Source organism: Danio aesculapii, chromosome 3 (assembly GCF_903798145.1).
Source record: "Danio aesculapii chromosome 3, fDanAes4.1, whole genome shotgun sequence".
Taxonomy (NCBI): Eukaryota; Metazoa; Chordata; class Actinopteri; order Cypriniformes; family Danionidae; genus Danio; species Danio aesculapii.
In genome coordinates this window covers 2,181,106-2,202,995 of record NC_079437.1, presented here as the reverse complement: position 1 = coordinate 2,202,995, position 21,890 = coordinate 2,181,106, and the positions used below count along the sequence as shown (strand labels likewise).

Genomic DNA, 21,890 nt, shown 5'->3' with positions numbered 1-21,890 from the left:
CAGCTGGGCCAGTTGGCCTTTCTGTGTTGAGCTGTTCTCCCTGTGTTGGCCTGGGTTTCCTCTGGGTGCTCCGGTTTCCCCCATAGTCCAAACAATGCGCTCTAGGTGAACTGAATGAACTAATTTGGCTATAATGTATGAGTGTGTGTGAAAGAGTGTATATGGATGTTTCCCAATACTGGGTTGTGGCTTGAAGGGCATCAGTTGCATAAAACGTGTGCTGGAATAGTTGGTGGTTCGTTCCACTGTGGTGACCTCTGTAATAGAATAGTTGAAGGAAAATGAATGAATGAATGAAGTGTAGTGAAATCAAATCTGGAGGAAAAAAAATAAAAACAGCTGAAATGAAAGCAGTCATGAAAGGCCTTAGCAGACCTGAATTTTACAGAGGCAGCTTGAGATTCACTCTGACAGAAAAGTAAATATACTTTTCATAGATATCACCCAGTGGAGATCGCTGATTTTTAAAGAAAACCGACCTTAAACACACCGATTTTGCAATGGCAATTCACCAGAAGCGCTTAACCCAGGTTACTAGCAAATTAAAAATCCTTAAGCTTACTTCCCCATATACTCTATTAAAGGTAGAAATATACAATATAAATATAAATATACAATATGCTGGGTTACAATTAATATGGAAATATACAGTTCTGCACCAGTGGTGTAGTTCTTGCTATACGCAAATATACTCAATATGCTTACTTTTTTCCATGAGCTGTTTGGGTATTACGACTTCTGAGGATCAATAACTGCATATACCCTCGGTATGCTCACTTATTTTTCTGATTAAACTTCCCTAATTTTAATGTATTATTTTAAATACTTACTTAAAAATGTATATGAGTGTAAATGTATATACATTTTTCTTTGTTTACCACAAAATTATCAGTTCCTGATCCGCTCTAAAATGAAAATCCTAAAATCGCCACTGTACAACAGTATTTCACATTTGTCTTAATCGTGCCTACCGCTACAGGGAATAACACTATATATATAACACTAAAAACCATGAGGCAAAGACTACTCATAAATCACGTAACAATATGTGATTTAAAAGGGCAACTAGTATATAATAGCGACAACAGAAGACAGACTCCTAATAGTTTGGTTTAAAACAAGCATGCATGAATGTGACAATCCAATGGCTGATTGATGTTTAAAGGAGCCTATTAAATGTAAAGTAATAAGCCAGTAAAGAAAGTAAAAAAAGCTGTCTTTCCATGTATGCACATGCCCTATTGAGTTAACTTAAAAGTTAACTAAACTGTTGTAACTGTCTTGATTGACTCTTGTTTTCAGTATTAAAATGATTATATAAGCTACATACTGTATACATACAGCCAATTACCAATGCTAGCTTATATATATATATATATATATATATATATATATATATATATATATATATATATATATATATATATATATATATATATATATATATATATATATAAAATTTGGGTCGAGTGTAATAGTACACCACCTTTTTTTAGGACTACACCACTGTTCAGCACTTAAGCTACAATGATGGTCTTTTTTTGCACAGTAGTGTGTATATATTAAATATGATGATAAGCGGTAAGGATTAAAAGTTTTGTTTTTAGGTGCTAGTCTATAAGGGTCAACTTTCTAACAAAATGCAAAAATTTGATTAGTAACGTGGCAAAACGATGGAGAGAATTTCTTCACAAGTCAAACTGAAGGATTAATCTGTGATCAGATTGTTGTGTGTGTGTGTGTCCCAGTCCAGCCGTGATGTCAAGTTATTTGTAACTAGTATTATTCCTTCAAAATGTCCACCACACTGTATGAGCAGAATTCATTAGACTAAAACAATGCAACACTCCTGCACAAAGAGTGTTGTTTGACGTATTTTTGGAAAGCACTCATATCCTAATGTTTATTTACGTTATGCTTTAACCCCTAAGTTAAGCAGTGTGTCATTTAGAGATTTTCCCCTGTGCATTTTAAGAACTGACCACTAGCAAGCACTGTTGTCGTGTATATGCCAGTCGTGCTGTTTTTTTTTCCTGACGTGATGTAGAATGAAAACTGAAAGTATTAGTTCAGTTAGTCTTCATTTAAAATCAATAGTAGTTGACATACATCAGCGATTTCTTACATTACAACATAGTCAATCAAAACCCAGCACAGGTCTGAGGTACATATTGACTGAAGTTTTGTTTTGTTCAGCGAGAGAGAAAAATCGCTCATGCTTTTGCTTCCCGCCTAAAGCCAGCAATATTTGTGTGCTTCACTGACTAAAAGTAAGTGTTTATATGTAATTTATTTAATTGTTACTACTGTTTCATCATAATGTGATGGTATTGAGTTTATTGACTCACACGCTAGCTCGTACAGGGCATTAGCGATCGTCCATGTAAATAGAATTGCTTTAAATGTGAATGTTAGCGTATATCGCTTAGGTATACCTATGTTTATTGTTATATTCCCAACTAATTAAGTTCAAAGCTTGTTGAAAGTGAGCATTATTATTGCTTGTACAAGTTTAAAAGTTTATGGATGTTCAGTTTAATATATTGCAGTTAACTACTGTTATCCCTGTTGAAAAATCCAGCTTAAACCAGCCTAGGCTGGTTGGCTGGTTTTAGCTGGTTGATCAGCTAAATCCAGCTAAAACCAGCCTGGTTTAAGCTGGACATAGCTGGTTTTGGCTGGGCTCCCAGCTTGGCTAGGTGGTCAAGCTGGTTTTAGCTGGTCATTTTCCAGCCTGACCAGCTAAGACCAGGCTGGAAATGGCTGGAAACCAGCCTGGAAATGGCCAAAGCCAGGCTGGTCAACCAGCTAAAACCAGCCAACCAGCCTAGGCTGGTTTAAGCTGTTTTTTTCAGCAGGGATGCTAATTTTCTCAACTTACTCATGTATAATTTGTCTTTCCTTTGTTAAGATTACACACACAAAATCCATACTACATCTAATGCCATGTAACTATTTAATTGATGGACAATAAAATACTTTAAATTGGGTTCCAGTCTCTGTGTCCTTACAATACCCCATGGTGAATGCTCCAAATTCACCTTAAAACAGCCCACCTCCATTACAATACTATTTTAAGGCATTCTGTTGATCAAATGAACTTACCGATGGCCCTGTTTGACCTCTTTTCTTTTCTAACGATCAGAAACTTATTTCAACACATCACTGCTTGTGACTTGTCTTATGATGTTTTTCATATATCCTCAATTTCTCAATAAAAAAAAAAAAAAACAGGAACCACGAATCTGAGAAGAACAAAGATAAACTCTTACTGGAAGGATTTTCTGAACTGTTTACTTCCGAACTGACGACAGCCCATCCTGTTTCAGCGTTTCCCATTGTCAAAAGCAAACATACTGGAGCTTAAACTGTGAAAATGGCTTCGCTTTCTAATGATTTTTCGTGTCCCGTGTGCTGTGAAATCTTCAAGGATCCAGTTTTTCTGTCCTGCAGTCACAGTTTCTGTAAAGAGTGCCTTCAGCAGTACTGGAGAACCAAGAAAACTGAAGAGTGTCCTGTTTGCCGGAGAAGATCCTCCAGAGATGATCCTCCAATTAATCTTGTGTTAAGAAACCTGTGTGAGTTGTTCCTGAAGGAGAGAAATGAGAGATGTTCATCGGTATCTGAGGAGATCTGCAGTTTACACGGTGAGAAACTCAAACTCTTCTGTCTGGAGGACAAACAGCCTGTGTGTGTGATGTGTGTTACTTTACAACAACATGAGAATCACAAATTCAAGCCCATCGATGAAGCCATTCCACTGTGTAAGGTGAGACTGTTTCTTCATGTAAAGGACAAACAGATATCTCATCCATATGCTCAAAATTTCTTTCTAAATAGTAACTTTTAAGTTTCATTAGGTGTTTTATATATTGTCACTTTCAGGAGGAGTTCAACGCGGCAGTGACATCCTTAAAGTGGAAACTTAAACGCAGAGAAAAAATGAAAGGACAGTTGGAGGAAACGCTTCAACACATCAAGGTGAGAAAACTGAAATGAGTTCTTGATCTTTCACTGAATGTTTCATTTGAAGTCACCACTGCGGTGATCAGTATCTTTTTCTCAGGCCCTGTTTACACTAATGCATTTTCGTTTTAAAACGCTTACGTTTTGCTACGGTTACACCATCCGCCCTGCTGAAAAAAACAGCTTAAACCAGCCTAGGCTGGTTGGTTGGTTTTAGCTGGTTGACCAGCCTGGTTTTGTAGGGGTTTTGGCCATTTCCAGGCTGGTTTCCAACCATTTCCTGCCTGGTCTTAGCTGGTCAGGCTGGAAAAGCAGCTTGACCACCTAGCCAGGCTGGGAGTCCAGCCAAAACCAGTTATGTCCAGCTTAAACCAGGCTGGTCAAGCTGGTTTTAGCTGGATTTAGCTGGTCATTTTCCAGCCTGACCAGCTAAGACCAGGCTGGAAACCAGCCTGGAAATGGCCAAAACCCCTCTAAAACCAGGCTGGTCAACCAGCTAAAACCATTCAACCAGCCTAGGCTGGTTTAAGCTGGATTTTTCAACAGGGCGTTCACACTATGCTGGAGTTTTCGAGCACTGAAAGGGGAGCGTTTTAGATTTCCGAAGAGGCTGTTTTAGTCTCAGTGCAGATGGGGGGAAACGGAGACATCTGAAAACAGAAGCGGGGCTGCAGACATTGGCCTGTCTGATTGGGGCTTTTTCCTCAATGTTAAGTAGCCTACACACAGTTCAGTCCTGCATTATCTCCTTGTAAGTTCAGACTTCGCAAGTTTGATATGGAAAACAAACTCCAGAGGAAACGTCTGGTAAATCTTCAAAGGGAACAGTGTACTCTTTAAGCTCATTCACATCACACTGGCTATGTTGATTCACTTTATTAACAATAAAATAGTTAGATGATATAAGGAACTGCCTATTTTCATTATGATATTAACAACTTAACAGACACCAAAAATGTTGAGGCATTGTGTAGCTGCATATTTATATGAGCGTCATCTTCACTGTATTCATATTCATAACAAAACTGTCTATAACAGAACTGCCTGACTAAATTTTCATTGAAAATATGAAACATGCCCTCTCTTTTGCTGAATATCAGTTTTAATAAACAATAATGGCCATTATAAAAGTATAACATACAATAAGTGTATACAATCTAGGAAATAAAGGCAGGCAATCAGTCAAATGTGCAGAATCAGTGTACGCGGTTACATTAATTAATATATTAACTTATTTTTGTGCTCAGCCAAAACACATTACCTGAGAACAATAATAGATTTAAAAGACCAAAGGCAGGAAATATGTCGTTGGATAGAGACAAGTTGAATTAAATATCACGTTTAACAAATATAGTGAGATTAGATCCAGCGGTAGATCCTTAATGAACAGTCCGATGTGCACAGCTCTCATATGGGTAGACGTGCTCAAAGCACACTGCACACTACTATTTTTAGTGGTGTAGTGTGGACGCAGAGTTGTTCAGAAACGCTGGGTGAAACGCTAGTGTGGACACGGATTGCTTATTAGTGTAAACGGGGCCTCAGTTTGGCACAGCCATTTTATTTTAGAAACTAAAATTCTATTGGTAGACAGATTACTATTTTAGGATGTTTCCACACCTCTAAATCATTTGCTTTGTTCCAAAGCAAGAATTATGCTGCAAAAATGCTTTTCTTATTTTGAATTTTTGCTTTGTATCTAGCCCATATACAGTTGAAACGAGAAGTTTACATACACTGTATAAAAAGGCACATAACCATTTTAAAAAGGCAGATGTTAATGTGACTAAACCTTTGGTTGGCTAATTGACAACATTTGAGTTAATTGGAGGCACAACTGTAGAATAGTATTTAGGGAAAACCTCAAACACACTGCTTTCTTTTGTGACAACACGGGGAAATCAACAAGCCAGAATCAACAAAAAAGCCAGATAACAATTAGCTAAATAATACTGGGAAAAAGATTAATGTTTGACAACATGTGCTGTGGTCTGATGGAACTAAGATTGAACTGTTCGGCCACAATGACCAGTGTTACATTTGGAGGACAAAGGGGAAAGCTTACAAGCCTATGAACACCATCCAAACTGTGAAGTATGGGGCAGCAGCATCATGTTGTGGGGCTGTTTTGCTGCAGGAGGGAATGGTTGACTTCACAGCATAGATGGCATCATGAAGAAAGAATGTTATTTAGAAATACTGACGCAACATCTCCAGACATCAGCCAGGAAATTAAAACTTGGCCACAAATGGGTCTTCCAAACAGGCCATGACCCTAAGCATACTGCCAAATTAGTTCAAATGTGCTTTAAGGACAACAGAGTGAATGTTTTGGAGTGGCCATCACAAAGCCCTGATCTCAATCCTATAGACAATTTGTGGCCAAAAAACAGCCAACAAATTTAACTCAGTTACACCAATTCTGTCAGGAGGAATGGGCCAATATTCCTTCAAACTATTGTGAGAAGCTTGTGGAAGGATACCCAAAACATTTGACCAAAGTTATACAGTTTAAAAGCAAATACCAAGGAAATGTATGTAAACTTTTGACTGTCTATAAATTAATAAAAAATTATCTCAAAAGAAATTCACTCATTAATCTGGCATTTAGCAAATGTAAATCATTTAGGTAATTCTAACGGACCTAAAATACGTTTAGCATGATTTACCATCAGACATTAAAAAAAAATGGGTATGTTCCTTTTTTAGAGTGCATGTAAACTTCTTGTTTCAACTGTATTTACAAATTCTTGTTTTGAGAAATACATCAAAATTAAGTTAAGGTGTCTTTCAGACTCAAGCCGAGCACACAGAGCGTCAGATTAAACATGAGTTTGAGAAGCTTCATAAGTTTCTCCGAGATGAAGAAGAAGCTACAATCACTGCACTGAGGGAGGAAGAGGAGCAGAAGAAGCAGGTGATGAAGGAGAAGCTGGAGGAGATGAACACACACATCTCAGCTCTTTCACACACGATCAAAGACACAGAGGAGATGCTGAAAGCCAATGACGTCTGCTTTCTAAAGGTCTGATTTCAGATCAGTGATTGATTGATTGATGATGGATTGAGCTCTTGATGATCAGTTGTGTGTTTGTTCTGCAGGAGTTTCCAGTCTCAATGGAAAGGTGAGTGATCTGCTGGTGTCTCTGCTCTCTCTGCTTCTGAAGCCAAAGCCACTGCAGTTCTGACTCCTGAATGTTCTTCCAGAGTCCAGATCTCACAGCCGGATCCACAGACGCCTTCTGGAGCTTTGATTAATGTGTCTCGCTATTTGGGGAACCTGCCGTTCAGAGTCTGGAAGAACATGCAGGACATCGTCCACTATAGTGAGTCTAAACAACATCTCTACTCTTAAACGGAGGTTTTCAATCCTGGTCCCGGCAACCACCCTCTCTGCATATTTTGTTTTTCACTTTTACTGCTTCAGAGGCCATTATACATTTATGTAGTGCATTACTTAAACAAGAGAAGCATGCTAAATGTGCAGATTTGGGGGTCACAAGGACCAGGATTGAACACCACTGCACTTAAACATACCACAATTCAGAGTTCAACATCACATAGGAAGAGTGTTCATAAAGTTAATCTGTGTTTGGTTCACTCTTGATCATTATATGAACATCAGAATAAAAGCAGCTGTTGATTGTGTCTCTTCAGCTCCTGTGATTCTGGATCCAAACACTGCAAATCCAAGTCTCTTCCTCTCTGATGATCTGACCGGAGTGGCAAGAGATATGATTGCAGAACTGGTCCCTGATAATCCAGAGAGATTCGACTATTATTACTGTGTTCTGGGTTCAGAGGGGTTCACCTCAGGAACACACTGCTGGGATGTGGAGGTCAACGAGAGCCCAGGCTGGAGTCTTGGAGTAACTACAGCATCAAAACAAAGGAAAGGACGCGTTTTCTTCAACACAGATTTCTGGGGTGTGCAGTGTGGACCGTTTCAGCTGCCTGGCTGTCAGGTTCAGAAGGATCTCAAGTATGTGAGAGTTGATCTGGACTGTGACAGAGGAACAGTGTCTTTCTCTGATCCTGTAACAAACACACAACTACACACATTTACACCCACCTTCACCGAGTCTGTCTTTCCATTCTTCTGCAGTTATTTTCCTCTGAGGATCTTACCATTCAGTAGTAATCAGATGTTAGTTGAGTAGGTGGTTAAGTTGTGCAAGGAATTCTTAGCAATAGTAAACCTACTCAAGGACTTAGCAAAAAACTGGGTGTTTGTCGCCACTGGCTTGCTTGGTTTGGGAATTTGTGGAGCTGCACATCGATGGATTTGCTCTTCAGTGTTTGGACTTTCAGCAGTGAAAATTAAACCACACTGAACTAAACTAAACTTCAACTCTGAAAACTGGACTGACACAGTTTACATTTACTAGAACTTCTATGTTAAACTGCTTTGACACGATCTACAACGTAAAGCGCTTTAGAAATAAAGATTAATTGAATTTACTAATTAATCATGTATAATTTTAATATTCTAAGATGTATTTAATATAACATGATTATGATAATATAATATAGTAACCGAATCTTCTGTTAAAGACATTATCTGGACCATGATCATACTGTTTCTTCACTGCAAAATATTAAAAGACACATGAAGCACCTGCGGCTATTCGGTTTCATTTTTCTCCAGCACACTATTAGATTAATCGGAGAAATACAAATACATTTATCAAAGATCAAGTGCTAAACAACAGGACAATAAGCATCCCTAACAGTGACTTCAAATGTTCCTTTCAAAGAGTTTAACATTAACATTTATGATTGTGACCTGCTTGGCATGTTATTCGCATCTTTTTATTTTTTGTCATATAATAGATGACTTTTTATGACTTCCTTATTAGGGCCAGGACACCACATCCTGTTCCTACATGTGCGGTCGGACACTATACCAAAGTTGGCGACCTAGGGGTGTTACAGACTGTACCAAAAAGCTGGGGACTGGGGGTTTGTGGCTGGGTTGAAATTACAGAAGTTTTCTGGGAGAAGCCGCTTTGCTTGACGTATGATAACTATCATATTTGAATGATAAATTCGACTCTGTACGATGTACGGTCAATAATGAAAAAATCCTACAAATGTACGATAATTTCTGAATTTTATGGCATTTAAAATTATTTTCATTGTAATCTTAGAGATGGTATATTAATTGAACTAGCTGCTATCTACTGTCTGTGAGGAGAACATGGAGATATGCACGTTTTACATCTCATCTTACACTACTTGTTCTCAGCTAATCAATGTGGAGAATGGCTCCCTCTCAAGAGTTAAACATTCCTGCTGCGCACGGCTGTGCTTAGGTCAGTATTTTTTAGGCTGAGGTTGTTCGTATAAGCAATAAAGTTAAACAAATTGTGCTCGAAAGCAAGGTGAGAAGGACCGGGGAGTTTGCCCTTGATGTTGTCATTTATCCCCATTCAAATGCGTCATGTGAACGTTTATTCATTCATTCTTTCATTTTCAACCACTTTTCCGGGGCCGGGTCACGGGGGCAGCAGTCTTAGGTGAGACTTCCCTCTCCTCAGACATATCCTTCAGCTCCAACCGGGGGGATTCCGAGGCCTTTCCAGGCTGGCCGAAAGTCCCTCTAGCGTGTCCTGGGTCTTCCCCGAGGCCTCCCCCTGGGTGGGACATGTAACACCTCCCTAGGTAGGCATCCAGGAGGCATCCAAAACGGATGCCCGAGCCACCTCAGCTGACTTCTCTCGGTGTGAAGGAGCAGCGGCTCTACTTTGAGCTCTCCCGGGTGACAGAGCTCCTCACCCTATCTATAAGGGTGCGCCCTGCCACCCTGTGAAGGAAACTCATTTCAGCCGCTTGTATCCGAGATCTTTTCCTTTCGGTCATGACCCAAAGCGTATGACCATAGGTGAGAGTAGGAACGTAGATTGACCGGTAAATCAAGAGATTTGACTTTCGCTTCAGCTCTTTCTTTACCACAGCAGACCAGTACATTGACTGCATTACTGTTGCCGCTGCTTCAGTCCTCCTGTCAATTTCATGTTCCATACTTCCCTCACTCGTGAACAAAACCCCAAGATACTTGAACTCCTCCACCTGGGATAAGGACTTTCGTCCGACAAATATGATATTTTTGAGGTTCTGGTGTGATACTTTGACATTTCCAGTCTGGCAACACTGGGAGAAATAAGAAAATAGGAGGGGAGATGAGTTTGAAATATGGGAGACTCCTGGGGAAAAACGAAAGTGTTGGCAGGTATGGTAATAACAATAAAGTTGAATCTAATCAATGACAGGAGGATACACACTGCAGAACTAAAAAGCAATGGCCAACAACTCTGCCTGTCTCATAATCAAATGCAGAAGTGATAAGATCACTCAAGAGAACATGCAAGACTGGAAATGGTCTCTGCTTATGTTTTGATAGTTTGTTAGTGTGTGATCGATTGCACCGATTTGCATTAGATTTCAGGCTTTTGTTTCTAGTGCGAAAACGGGCAAAACCAGCAAAAATCAGTATCAAATTGTGCAGTGTGAACTCGGCTTTAATTACCTTCATGTGATGAACAAATTCCAGACAATTTACCAAAAGCAAGTTTTTGTGGTCGATTTTGTGCAGATTTCAGTGCTGTATTGAGCTCCTCCTAGAAATGAATAAAACAAATATACTGTATATCAGGGGTGTCCAAACCCGGTCCTGGAGGGCCAGTATCCTGCAGAATTTAGCTCCAACTTGCCTCAACACTCCTGCACAGATGTTTCTAGAAACTCTAATAAGAGCTTGATTAGCTAGCCCAGGTGTGTCTGATTGGGTTGGAAGTAAACTGCTGGATACCGGCCCTCCAGGACTGAGTTTAAACACCCCTGCTGTACATGAACAGATGAGTTTGAATATGATTGAAGATGAATGTGATTATCAATCTTAAGACACTTTTCTTACCTTATATGATGAAAAGGCTTCACCGATGGTCTGATTGTTGTGTTGTGAATCTCTGCACCCTAAATAGACTGTCACATAGATTTTTTTTATCTTTATGTTAACCTACAGTGCATCCGGAAAGTATTCATAGCAGTTTACTTTTTCCACATTTTATTGTTACAGCCTTATTCCAAAATGGATAAAATTCCTTTATTTCCTCAAAATTCGACACACAATACCCCATAAAGACAATGTGAAAAAGAGTTTTTTAAATTGTTGAAAATGTATTTAAAAAAAAAAAAAAAAAAAAAAAAAAAAAAAAAAAAATCACAATAATCAAAATAAGTATTCACAGCCTTTGACATGAATCTAAATTAAGCTCAGGTACATTCTGTTTCCACTGATCATTCTTTAGATGTTACAGCAGCTTAATTGGAGTTCACCTGTGATCAATTCAGTTGATTGGACATGATTTGAAAAGGCATACACCTGTCTATATAAGGTCCCAGGGTTGACAGTGCATGTCAAAGCATAAACCAAGCACGAAGACAAAGGAATTGACAGGATTGTCTCGAGGCATAAGGCTGGGGAAGGTTACAGAAAAATTTCTGCTAGTCTGAAATTTCCAATGAGCACAGTGGCCTCCATCATCTGTAAGTGGAAGATGTTTGGAACCACCAGGACTCTTCCTAGAGCTGGCCGGCCATCTAAGCTGAGTGATCAGGAGAGAAGGACCTTAGTCAGGGAGGTGATCAATAACCCAATAGTCACTTTGTCTGAGCTCCAGCCTTCTTCTGTGGAGAGAGGAGAACCTTACAGAAGGACAACCATCTGTACAGCAATCCATCAATCAAGCCTGTATGGTAGAGAGGCCAGACAGAAGCCTTTAAAAGGCATCTGAAGGACTCTCAGACCATGAAAAACAAAATTATCTGGTCTGATGAGACTAAAACTGAACTCTTTGGAGTGAATGCCAGGCGTTACGTTTGGAGAAAGCCAGGCACCGCTCATCACCAGGCTAATACCATCCCTACAGTGAAGCATGGTGGTGGCAGCATCATGCTGTGGGGATGTTTTTCAGCAGCAGGAACTGGAAGACTAGTCAGGATAGAGGGAAAGATGAATGCAGCAATGTACAGACATCCTGAATCAAAACCTGCTTCAGAGTGCTCTTGACCTCAGACTGGGGCGACGCTTCATCTTCCAGCAAGACAATGACCCAAAGCACACCGCCAAAATATCAATGGACTGGCTTCGCAACAACTCGGTGAATGTCATTGAGTGGCCCAGCCAGAGACCAGACCTAAATCCTATTGAACATTTCTGGAGAGATCTGAAAATGGCTGTACACCGTTGGTTCCCATCCAACATGATAGAGCTTAAAAGGTGCTGCAAAGAGGAATAGGCAAAAATTCCCAAAGACAAGAGTGTGGCATCAAATTCAAAAAGACTTGAGGCTGTAATTGCTGCCAAAGGTGCATCAAGAAAGTATTGAGCGAAGGCTGTGAATACTGATGTACATGTGATTTTTCAGCTTTTTAATTTTTAATAAATTTGCAACTAAATCTTTTTTCACATTGTCATTATGGGGGATTGTGTGTAGATGTTTGAGAAAATAAATGAATTCAATGCATTTTGGAATAATGCTGTAACACAAAAAAACTGGGGAAAAAGCGAAGCGCTATCAATACTTTCCGGATGCACTGTAAACCAAGTTCTTCAACAAATAACACCAATTTCTCCATTTAGCGATCTAAACTTCTACTTTCAGGAAAAATTGAGTAACAAACCGTTCAAATATCTTCTTCATTGTTGACTGGTTCCTGTTTTTGGTCACACGTTATTTAAATGTATAATTGACGCTATTAGCAAACCATTAACTTAGACTTTCAGCTCAATAAACAACTAATCAACAACTAGTCAATGGGTTCAGATAATGGCTAGTGTAACGGCCACTACTATGTGCATACAGTATAGCACATTATGTATGTTGTTGCCCATTTAAGAGTTGCACCCCCACCCCCCAGTGTGTGCACTGTGGGTATCTTCCTTTGAGTGTGAGAATAGAGGGAAAGAGTGTGTGCTGCTCTCCCCCTGAAATACTTTTACATATTGTTTACTTTTACTGTTTTTATTTTTGTGATGCTGAAGGCGGCTAATCATAAAGGTTTGAGTCTGAACGCCATTTTTGCTTTAAGCTCTTTTTTCCCCACATTGGCCATCTGGCGCAAAGCATCACAGTAGGCTTAAGTAACATCATACTTTATGTGCTAAACAGTTAATGATAGCCATGTAATAAGCCAGCAGTAAAGGGTGTGAATTGTTACTTAAACCCTGTTGTGTTATTCTGCTTTCTCTCAGAGACACTGAGAATATAGTCCACATGACAGAAAGAAGTGCAATAATTAATCTTACCTGGTTAAGTGTTGTAAGAAAGTGGCGGATTTAGGCATGGGCAATATGGGCGATCGCCCAGGGCGGCATCTTACTGGGGGCAGCATGGGGAGATGATGCAAAAAAAAGTGCCCCAGTAAAAGTTTTGACATAAGATTTACTTTATTTAATTGTATTGATTTAGAGTGGTTCTCCAAGTATAAAGATGTTAGGGGCTATTCACATTTGGCATCTTTTGCACGTGCAAGTTTGTTATTCTTTATGTGCAACTGACGCATGTGCGCAGAAAGCCATTTACACGCTGCTCCTGATCCCGGTTGTTTACTGTACATGCATGCCGATAGGTTATGCGTCGACATGTCGAAAAAACTAAAGTTTATATCATATGATGATGATGATGATGATACTTTGACTAAGCATGGCTATGAAGCAGAAAGGAGGAATAATCAGTCAGGGAGGTAACTAAGACTTCATAACATTAATTCTCAGCCATAAGTCAGGTCTAAGACAACAGATAATTCTATAAAACGTATATTTGTTGTATTATTGTATTCTATAGAACTGTCGTGATTAATATTCATGCAAACGACTTAGAATATTACTCCAGTTGTTTCTTTACATTGTTTTTCAGTTCCATTTAGGATTGATTTCTGTTTTTTATTTACAATAATAATTGTATACTACTATTACTACTATTAATAATATTAATAATAATAATAATAATAATAATAAACAAATTGCTATATTAATTGAACATAAATATATTTAAATGTATTTATAATAATTATTTTAAATGTATATATTTTAAAATATATATTTTAAAATATATATTTAAATATATATATATATATATATATATATATATATATATATATATATATATATATATATATATATATATATATATATCAAACTCATAGTGTCTTTATTTCTTGGGGGATGGGGATGTTTGTGGTGGTTTCGCCCAGGGTGCCATTTAAACTGGAACCGCCTCTGGAGAGTGGAGTTTACCTTGAGTAATCTATTTTTCAAGTACCACTCTAATCATTCAGAACCATGGTAAACACAATCTTTTTTGTTTCTGCCAAACTTGATATCTGATGAAACCTAAACCTACAGTATATATATTGATTTACTCTGACGTTCAAGATGACGAACACTGCCATCTATTGAACATACTTTGTTACTCACCACAAGATGTCAGCTACAAGAAACATGCGCATCAAGTTTAGAGACAGTTACACAATTTTACCACAAGATGTCAGTAAAGCTGCACTGAAGACTTTAAATGCTCACAAAACTGGAGCATCAATTAAATCTAAGCAATAAACGACTGCAGGGACATACCAAGTGAATATCCTGGTCCATCAACATATATATATATATATATATATATATATATATATATATATATATATATATATATATATATATATATATATATATATATATATATATATATAGTGGCAAAGTGGCTTAGTGGTCAGTTGGCATTTCTGTGTGGAGTTTGCATGCTCTCTACGTGTTCGCGTGGGTTTCCTCTGGGTGCTCCGGTTTCCCTCACAGCCCAAACACATGCGCTATAGCTGAATTGAATAAACTAAATTGGCCATAGTGTATGAGTGTGTGTGAGAATGAGTGTATATGGGTGTTTCCCAGTAGGATGCGGCTGGAAGGGCATCCGTTGTGTAATACATATGCTGGAATAGTTGGGGGTTCATTCTGCTGTGGTGACCCCTGATGAAGATGAAGGACAATTAATGAATTTATATATAGTCTTAGTCCCTTCCTCTTAGCCCCTTATTTATCAGGGGTCGACACAGCAGATTGAACCGCCAACTAGTCCGCCAATTATAATTAATATTTTCTTTAAAAAAAAACAACCAAACGCAAACCAAAAACTAACATTAGGGGAACGTTACTTGGTAATGTTGGTTCTCAGTGACATTTATTTATTTCACATCTGCGCCTCCAGCGTGTGTTCATGGAGATGTTCTACAGTTCATCATGGTCTATAAGTCTCAGTGTAAGAGAGTGTGTGTGTATGTATGTGTGTGTTTGCGCAGAGGCTGATTCATGGAGATCAATGCGCTTTCCATCTCTCTCAGATAAATGCTGGAGGTGATGGACAGCTGCTTTCCATCTCACTGTCCTAAGGGAGAAACCGGAGGAAGACAAACCATCTCTCCTGTTCTCCATCACACTCACAAACCCTGAGGCAGGAGTCACTATTACCTTCTTAAAGGGACAGTTCACCCAGAAATGAAATGTTCCTGTTTATTTACTCACCCACAGGTCGGTCATCCAAGATGTAGATGCCTTCTTTTCTTCAGTAGAACACTGAAGAGTTTAGCTGCATTCGTGATGATTTAAATAACGACAGTCAATGCTGACAATCTTCATAGATTAAAAATAAACACACACTGTAAAAATATATATTTATATATATATATTGAATTGTATGAGTCATGACAGCGTACGTTTTTAGTTCATTTTAACTTAATTTTATAAGTTATGCAAGCTGTTTTAAGTCAGTCGAACATTATATTATATCATACGTTCAATGGACTCATAAGATTAATTTAATTCAGCTTAAAAATTTAAGGCAACCAGGGTTTTTATTTTTACAGTGCATTGATTGTCTGTGAAATTGATCGTTACAAAATTGTTAACTTCAATCTATAGCCTGGTCAAAGAGTTTTGGCACGTGTGAATATAATCATCAATTGACCCTCCGCTAAGCCCCGCCCTCCTTAGTTACTGTTGCTACAAGCTGTCAAGCTTTCGTACCCGGCACAATGTGTCTGCGCCAGTGTCAGGGATATAATGTCATTTTTGGCGAACAGGTGAGATATCCGAGAACGCCAGACCAAAAAAGGACTGCAGTATGCATTACAGTGGTATATTCACGACATAATAGGCAACCGATTAGAGAGTAATTCAATCAAAATTGAAGCTAGCTTAGCCTAGCCGCCTCATTCGGTAACTATTCAATAGCTTAGCTTATGTTCAGCAGGAGAGGTGAAATTTAAGAATAATCTAATAGTAACAAATTAAACCGTGATTTCTCTATGTTTAGCCAAAAAGCCTGATAGACTAATGTTGTGCAGTGAAATATAGCGTTGCTAACCGACGAGGAAACACACATGGACAGAGCTTCTACGTAGTTCATTTATTGAAAGAGCAGCCTGAAAGGGGAAATTAATGCCGAATATTCAACACAACCTCACGGCAATTCGTAACTTTTTGATTTAGTGGCTAATTCGTATGAATTCGTATGATCTAATTCGTACAATTTAGTACGATTTGCTCATCCCCCAATGACGGTTGGGTTTAGGGGTGGGGTTAGGTGCCACGCCTCCTTTTTTAAAATCGTACAATTTCGTACAACTTAACTCATACGAATTCGTATGAATTAGCCACTAAACTGACAAAACGTAAAATACTTACGTTTTCTCGTGAGATCAGGCTGGAATATTAGCATCATTGACCCATAACAATGTACAGCACCTATTACTGTCTACGTTTGTGTGCTCTTTATAAATTAACGAAAAACAGCTGCTGGTAAAGTATATTGATCGCAAGTGCTCAGTTTGTGATCATATCTCTGTTTTGTTCTGTTGATTTGTAGTTTCAAACATTCGTAGCTTGAAACAGATGGAAATATGAAGTTCAGTAAAGTTAGCAACAGATTCGCACATTCGTATTTTCCAGATCAATAACTCATCATGATCTTTTCGCTATTAGCATGACTAAGATACTCTAGTTTAGGCTTGAACGGAGCAGTGCTCTTAATATCGAGAGTATCAAAACAATACCAACTTAACTCCGCTCCTTTAGCACCCATCTTAGAGCTTGATCCACGCTGGCATTTCTCCTCTTGGGTTTTTGGTTTTGAAAAAGGAACAAATTCCACCATCCCGTCCAAACTTTAAGGATGCCGGGTATCAGATTTGCACAATCCACATGTACAACGCTTTGGTCTGTTTCCCTCGCGCGACAACACAGTTGGGTTTTGATACTCGCTAGTTCACTAGGTGTCAGCTTGATATGTCCCAGTCTTTAAGCAGGAAATGAAATAGGTCATTTGATACAATTTGATGTTACAAGCTGTAATATCCGTGAAGTCTAAATAGGTGCGTTTCCATTACCCACGAACTGAAATTGTGAATTGAACATCCGTTTTGTAAAATTCACATAAGAGAAAAACAAGTCAATAAATAAAAGAGAGGATTTTCTAGATTAAATAACTACTTATTTAAGATGAGTCAAAGCAAAACAATTCTTACGTTTTTTTTGTGGACAACTTAATGGTTTCTTGTTCAATCCACTTCAATTTGTAAAAACTATTACGTTAACCTAATTGATTTATGTTGTGAAAACATAGGAATTGATCTAATCCAGAACAGTCAAATATTGATTTATTTTAAAGGGCACATAGTTTACCTCTTTTTTATGATTTAATATTAATATTATGGCTCTTCTGAGTGTGCCAGTTTAGGTTCAGTTCAAAACACAATTCAGATTTATTTATTATAATGTGTTAAAAAGTGTCATGTTGGGGGCGTGTCCACAGTTCACTGATTTATGGGTGTGTTGCATCACAAGTAGACTAGCTTCGGCTTCCCGCCCAATGTAACAAGGGGGCGGGGCCATGACCCGCTCTGTGTTTGCAACACAGACAGGCAGATTGAAAAGAGGAGGAGAGGATCAGCATTCAGTCGTACATGTACGAATCTGACACAGAGCAAGCAGAGTTCAAAATCATTTGTGTCTTTGTACAGTTTTACAGCCAACTGTGTGCTAGTTTCAAGTGCCGAGCTTGTACACAGAAACTAATAACCACGCACACTGAATTAACTTTGACTGAGGCACCGGATGCGCCGCTCGAAGCTGCGACACGGCACATCAGACACTCTCTGTAGCGCGGCAGAAACATGAAGTGTCCCGAATCGTCGCGCCACGCATTTTTAAATACTAAACATAGGTTTCTGCAGCGGTCCGCGGCGCCCAGCCGTCGACTTGAGTGTACCCTGATAGAAACCGATGTTTACAATTCTAAAACGAATGCTAGTTAAGATCACAGGGAGCTTCTTGGATCGCGGGAAATGCAAACGGCTGAAGTATAAGGAAGACTCAACAAGAAGTACACATGTTTGCAAACCTACCTAAAGATACAACCAATAATTCCGATTAGAGCGATAATGTGGAGAATATTGATCTTGTGTTGAGCCCAATGAGCCTTGCGTCTAAAAATAGAGCTAGCGTGTTCCTTTAGTGATATCGCTTCGACTCACGCTGAAAATGGCGGACGTGAATCAACAAACTGAGGATATGATGACGTGCCTGTCAATCAATATTGGTGGGCGGGGGGACCGCTCTCCTACGTAAAGTTGCGTCGGTTTGAAAACCGCTCCAATTGGTCCACCGATTTTTATGTTGTTAAATTGAAAAAAAGCACTGGGTGTGCTTATATCACCCCAATATGACAGTCTATACACCATACATGCACATATGTCTGTCCAAACAGCTTGAAAAGTAGATTTTTCACCATAGGTGCCCTTTAAGTCTGGCTGATGTTTGCTTTATCGTCACTAGCTATTAAGATATTGCGAAAGATCAGACAAAAGCAAGCGCTCAAGTAGACAAGTTTATTCATGTAATAATAATAACGATGGTGGTCATATCAATGGGTAGTAATAAATATGGTGTCATAATGATGATAAATAACTTCAATGTCAGAATAACAAATAGAGTTTCTCATCTGAGGCTCGGATAGCGATAGAAGAAGAGAAAGAAAACACAAACCCATACTGTCACACACACACACACACACATCTCTCTCTCTCTCCTTTATCTGTCGCTTTTTCACCTTTAAACCTTTTTTTTAAAGATATTTTTGAATGCTTACAAAAATGAGAAAGAGATAGACTTAAAAAATCCATACAAATAAACCTTATCATCGATTTAGAACAAAATACAAGATTTAGCCGGAGCTGAAAGGGGTCGAGGGCTCGTATTTACAGCAGAGATAGAAAACAACCGTTCAACAATGACTCCACACTCGTTCTCCTTCAACTCATATTCAATACAATTCACACACATATATAGAGGTGCATTTATGGAAAAATAATGAGCGCGGATGCTTTAGGATTGTGGCATACTGTCAATGGAGAGTGTGTGAGTTTACCAGATCTTTATTTTCTCATGCAGAATATGAAGGGTAATTCGTAGAATTATGTGGATTATCAAATAGAAAGAGCCAATAAGTAAAATTAACAGAAATTAGACGGATGGAAATGCGTAGAAAATGAATATAAACTTCAGCAGAGATTAAAATGTAAACAGTAAATATGAAAATAAATATAAACTAATTCAAAATCCTGATGAAAAACTGTAATAGTTCGTTCGTTGTTATAAAATCTGATGATTGACTCATGAAAAATGTGAGATTAAAGCAAATAATTTGAAAATAGCATCTTAAAAATCTTTAACTTTTGTTTTGCATTAATACATTCATACTTTAATGCAAATCAAATGCATTAAATACTGAGTTTAAACAAATAATTTGAAAATGGCATTTTAAAAATCTCACTTGCTTCTGTTTCATGTAATACAATCAGATTTGATCATAAATAAAATGCATTAAATACGAACTAAAAGTCCCTAATTTATAATGTGTACTTTTTGTGCACAGTAATTAAACAATGTATTGTTAATTACTAATGACAAATAACTGTTTGCATCTGCAAACTAAAGATAAAACAATAACATTAAATAAAACTAATAAATAATTCGAGAATAGAGCAAAAAACAACACATTTTAATGTTACTCATCTTCTCTGAGATGCATTCATTAGATGTAAAATTACCAATAATAAATAAATGCAAATTAAAAATATAAATAGTTGAAAAGCAAATAAATAAATAAAATATAAATATTTTATTTATTTATTTGCATTAAAAAAATCAGCATCGTGAGATCATTTTTAAATAAATAACTATTATTTTAATAGTACTTTTTTAATGTAAAAGAAATGTGCATAAAATTGATGGTTTGAAAAAATAAAACAAATCATATGCTTAATAACTCAAAAACAATTTAATCAAAAGTAATAATTAACAATTCTTTTAAAGTGTAGAAAATAGTATGAAAAAATGTGAAAGTAAGAACAAAAATGAAATATTTTATTTGCGACAATTAATCTGAGAAAATGCATGTCGTTTTCTGAGAAATGTTCATAAAATTGATGGTTGGAAAAATAAACAAATACTATTTGGTGTTTAAAGTTTCAAACACAATCAGCTATATTAAAAAAACAAACAAACATCTGAACTCATTGAGAAATAATATACTGTCCATGTATTACAGCTAAATATGCAAACAAAAAGTATTTAATTAAATAAATAAATAATGATAAACGAATAAGAAAAAGAAGAAAAAGAAATAAAAAGAAAAACAAATAAATAAATAAAAAGAATAGATAAATAAAAATGATGAATAGATAAATAAATAAATAAATAAATAAATAAATAAATAAATAAATAAATAAATAAATAAAAATGATGAATAGATAAATAAATAAATAAATAAATAAAAAGAATAGATAAATAAAAATGATGAATAGATAAATAAATAAATAAATAAATAAATAAATAAAAATGATGAATAAATAAATAAATAAATAAAAAGAATAGATAAATAAATAAATAAATAAATAAATAAATAAATAAAAAGAATAGATAAATAAAAATGATAAATAGATAAATAAATAAATAAATAAATAAAAAGAATAGATAAATAAAAAGAATAAATAAATAAAAATAATAAATGGATAAATAAATAAATATACAAACAAATTAACAAACAAATAAATAATTAGAAAAGTAAATAAATAAAAAAGGATAAATTAAAAAAGATAAATAAAAATATAATTCATGAATAAATAAATAAAAAGGATACACAAACAAATAACTAACAATAGAAATAAATAAATAAGAAAAAATAAATATGTAATAAGAAAAATATATAAATAAACAAACAAAGCGCATACACATACGTACATTCACACAAAGCCCTGCTCTCAAGCCCGGTGACCCCGATAATAAATATGTAACGTATGTACAAATACACAACTACTGTTACTCTCAACAAATATGAATACATTCCTGAAAACATGTGGAAAGGGAAAAGCCGCTTCAAAAAATTCAAGCCATTTCCCCTCCCTCAAATTAACATTATTTTAGGCGTATCAAACCCCAGAAACACTTCATACAGCTGACAAAACTGACCAAAGTACAGGTTAACAGTCACTGCTTGTGTAAAACATCATTTAAAGGAAGCATTAATGTAGATAAACATGTGGATATATTTCTCATATAGCACTATGATAATTCAATAAACAATACTCTTTCGTTTTTTTTTTTTGTCGTTTTTTCTATGTTAAATATGTGGTCGTGTTGGTTTTGGCTGGAAGTTAGTTTGTCTCCTGGTTTAATCGTAAACATAATCTCACGCTTCTGTAAAATCATTGATCAATCTCGCTTTTTATGTTCTGGATACAAAAGAATTGATAGTTTAGTCGGAGCATGTCTTTGTTTTTTTTTTCTTTGCATAAATCTTTGCATAAATATT

General features: G+C 36.8%; 1 protein-coding gene across 1 annotated transcript; it reads left to right on the top strand.

The window, feature by feature from the left end:
* Positions 1–2,030: 2,030 nt before the first annotated feature.
* Positions 2,031–8,860, top strand: trim35-10 (tripartite motif containing 35-10). The gene is made up of 7 exons (XM_056452860.1): positions 2,031–2,270; positions 3,235–3,769; positions 3,886–3,981; positions 6,761–6,991; positions 7,069–7,091; positions 7,174–7,292; positions 7,624–8,860. Exons 2-7 carry the CDS (start codon positions 3,377–3,379, stop codon positions 8,124–8,126), a joined length of 1,365 nt encoding a protein of 454 aa, XP_056308835.1. The 5' UTR covers positions 2,031–2,270; positions 3,235–3,376; the 3' UTR covers positions 8,127–8,860.
* Positions 8,861–21,890: the final 13,030 nt, after the last annotated feature.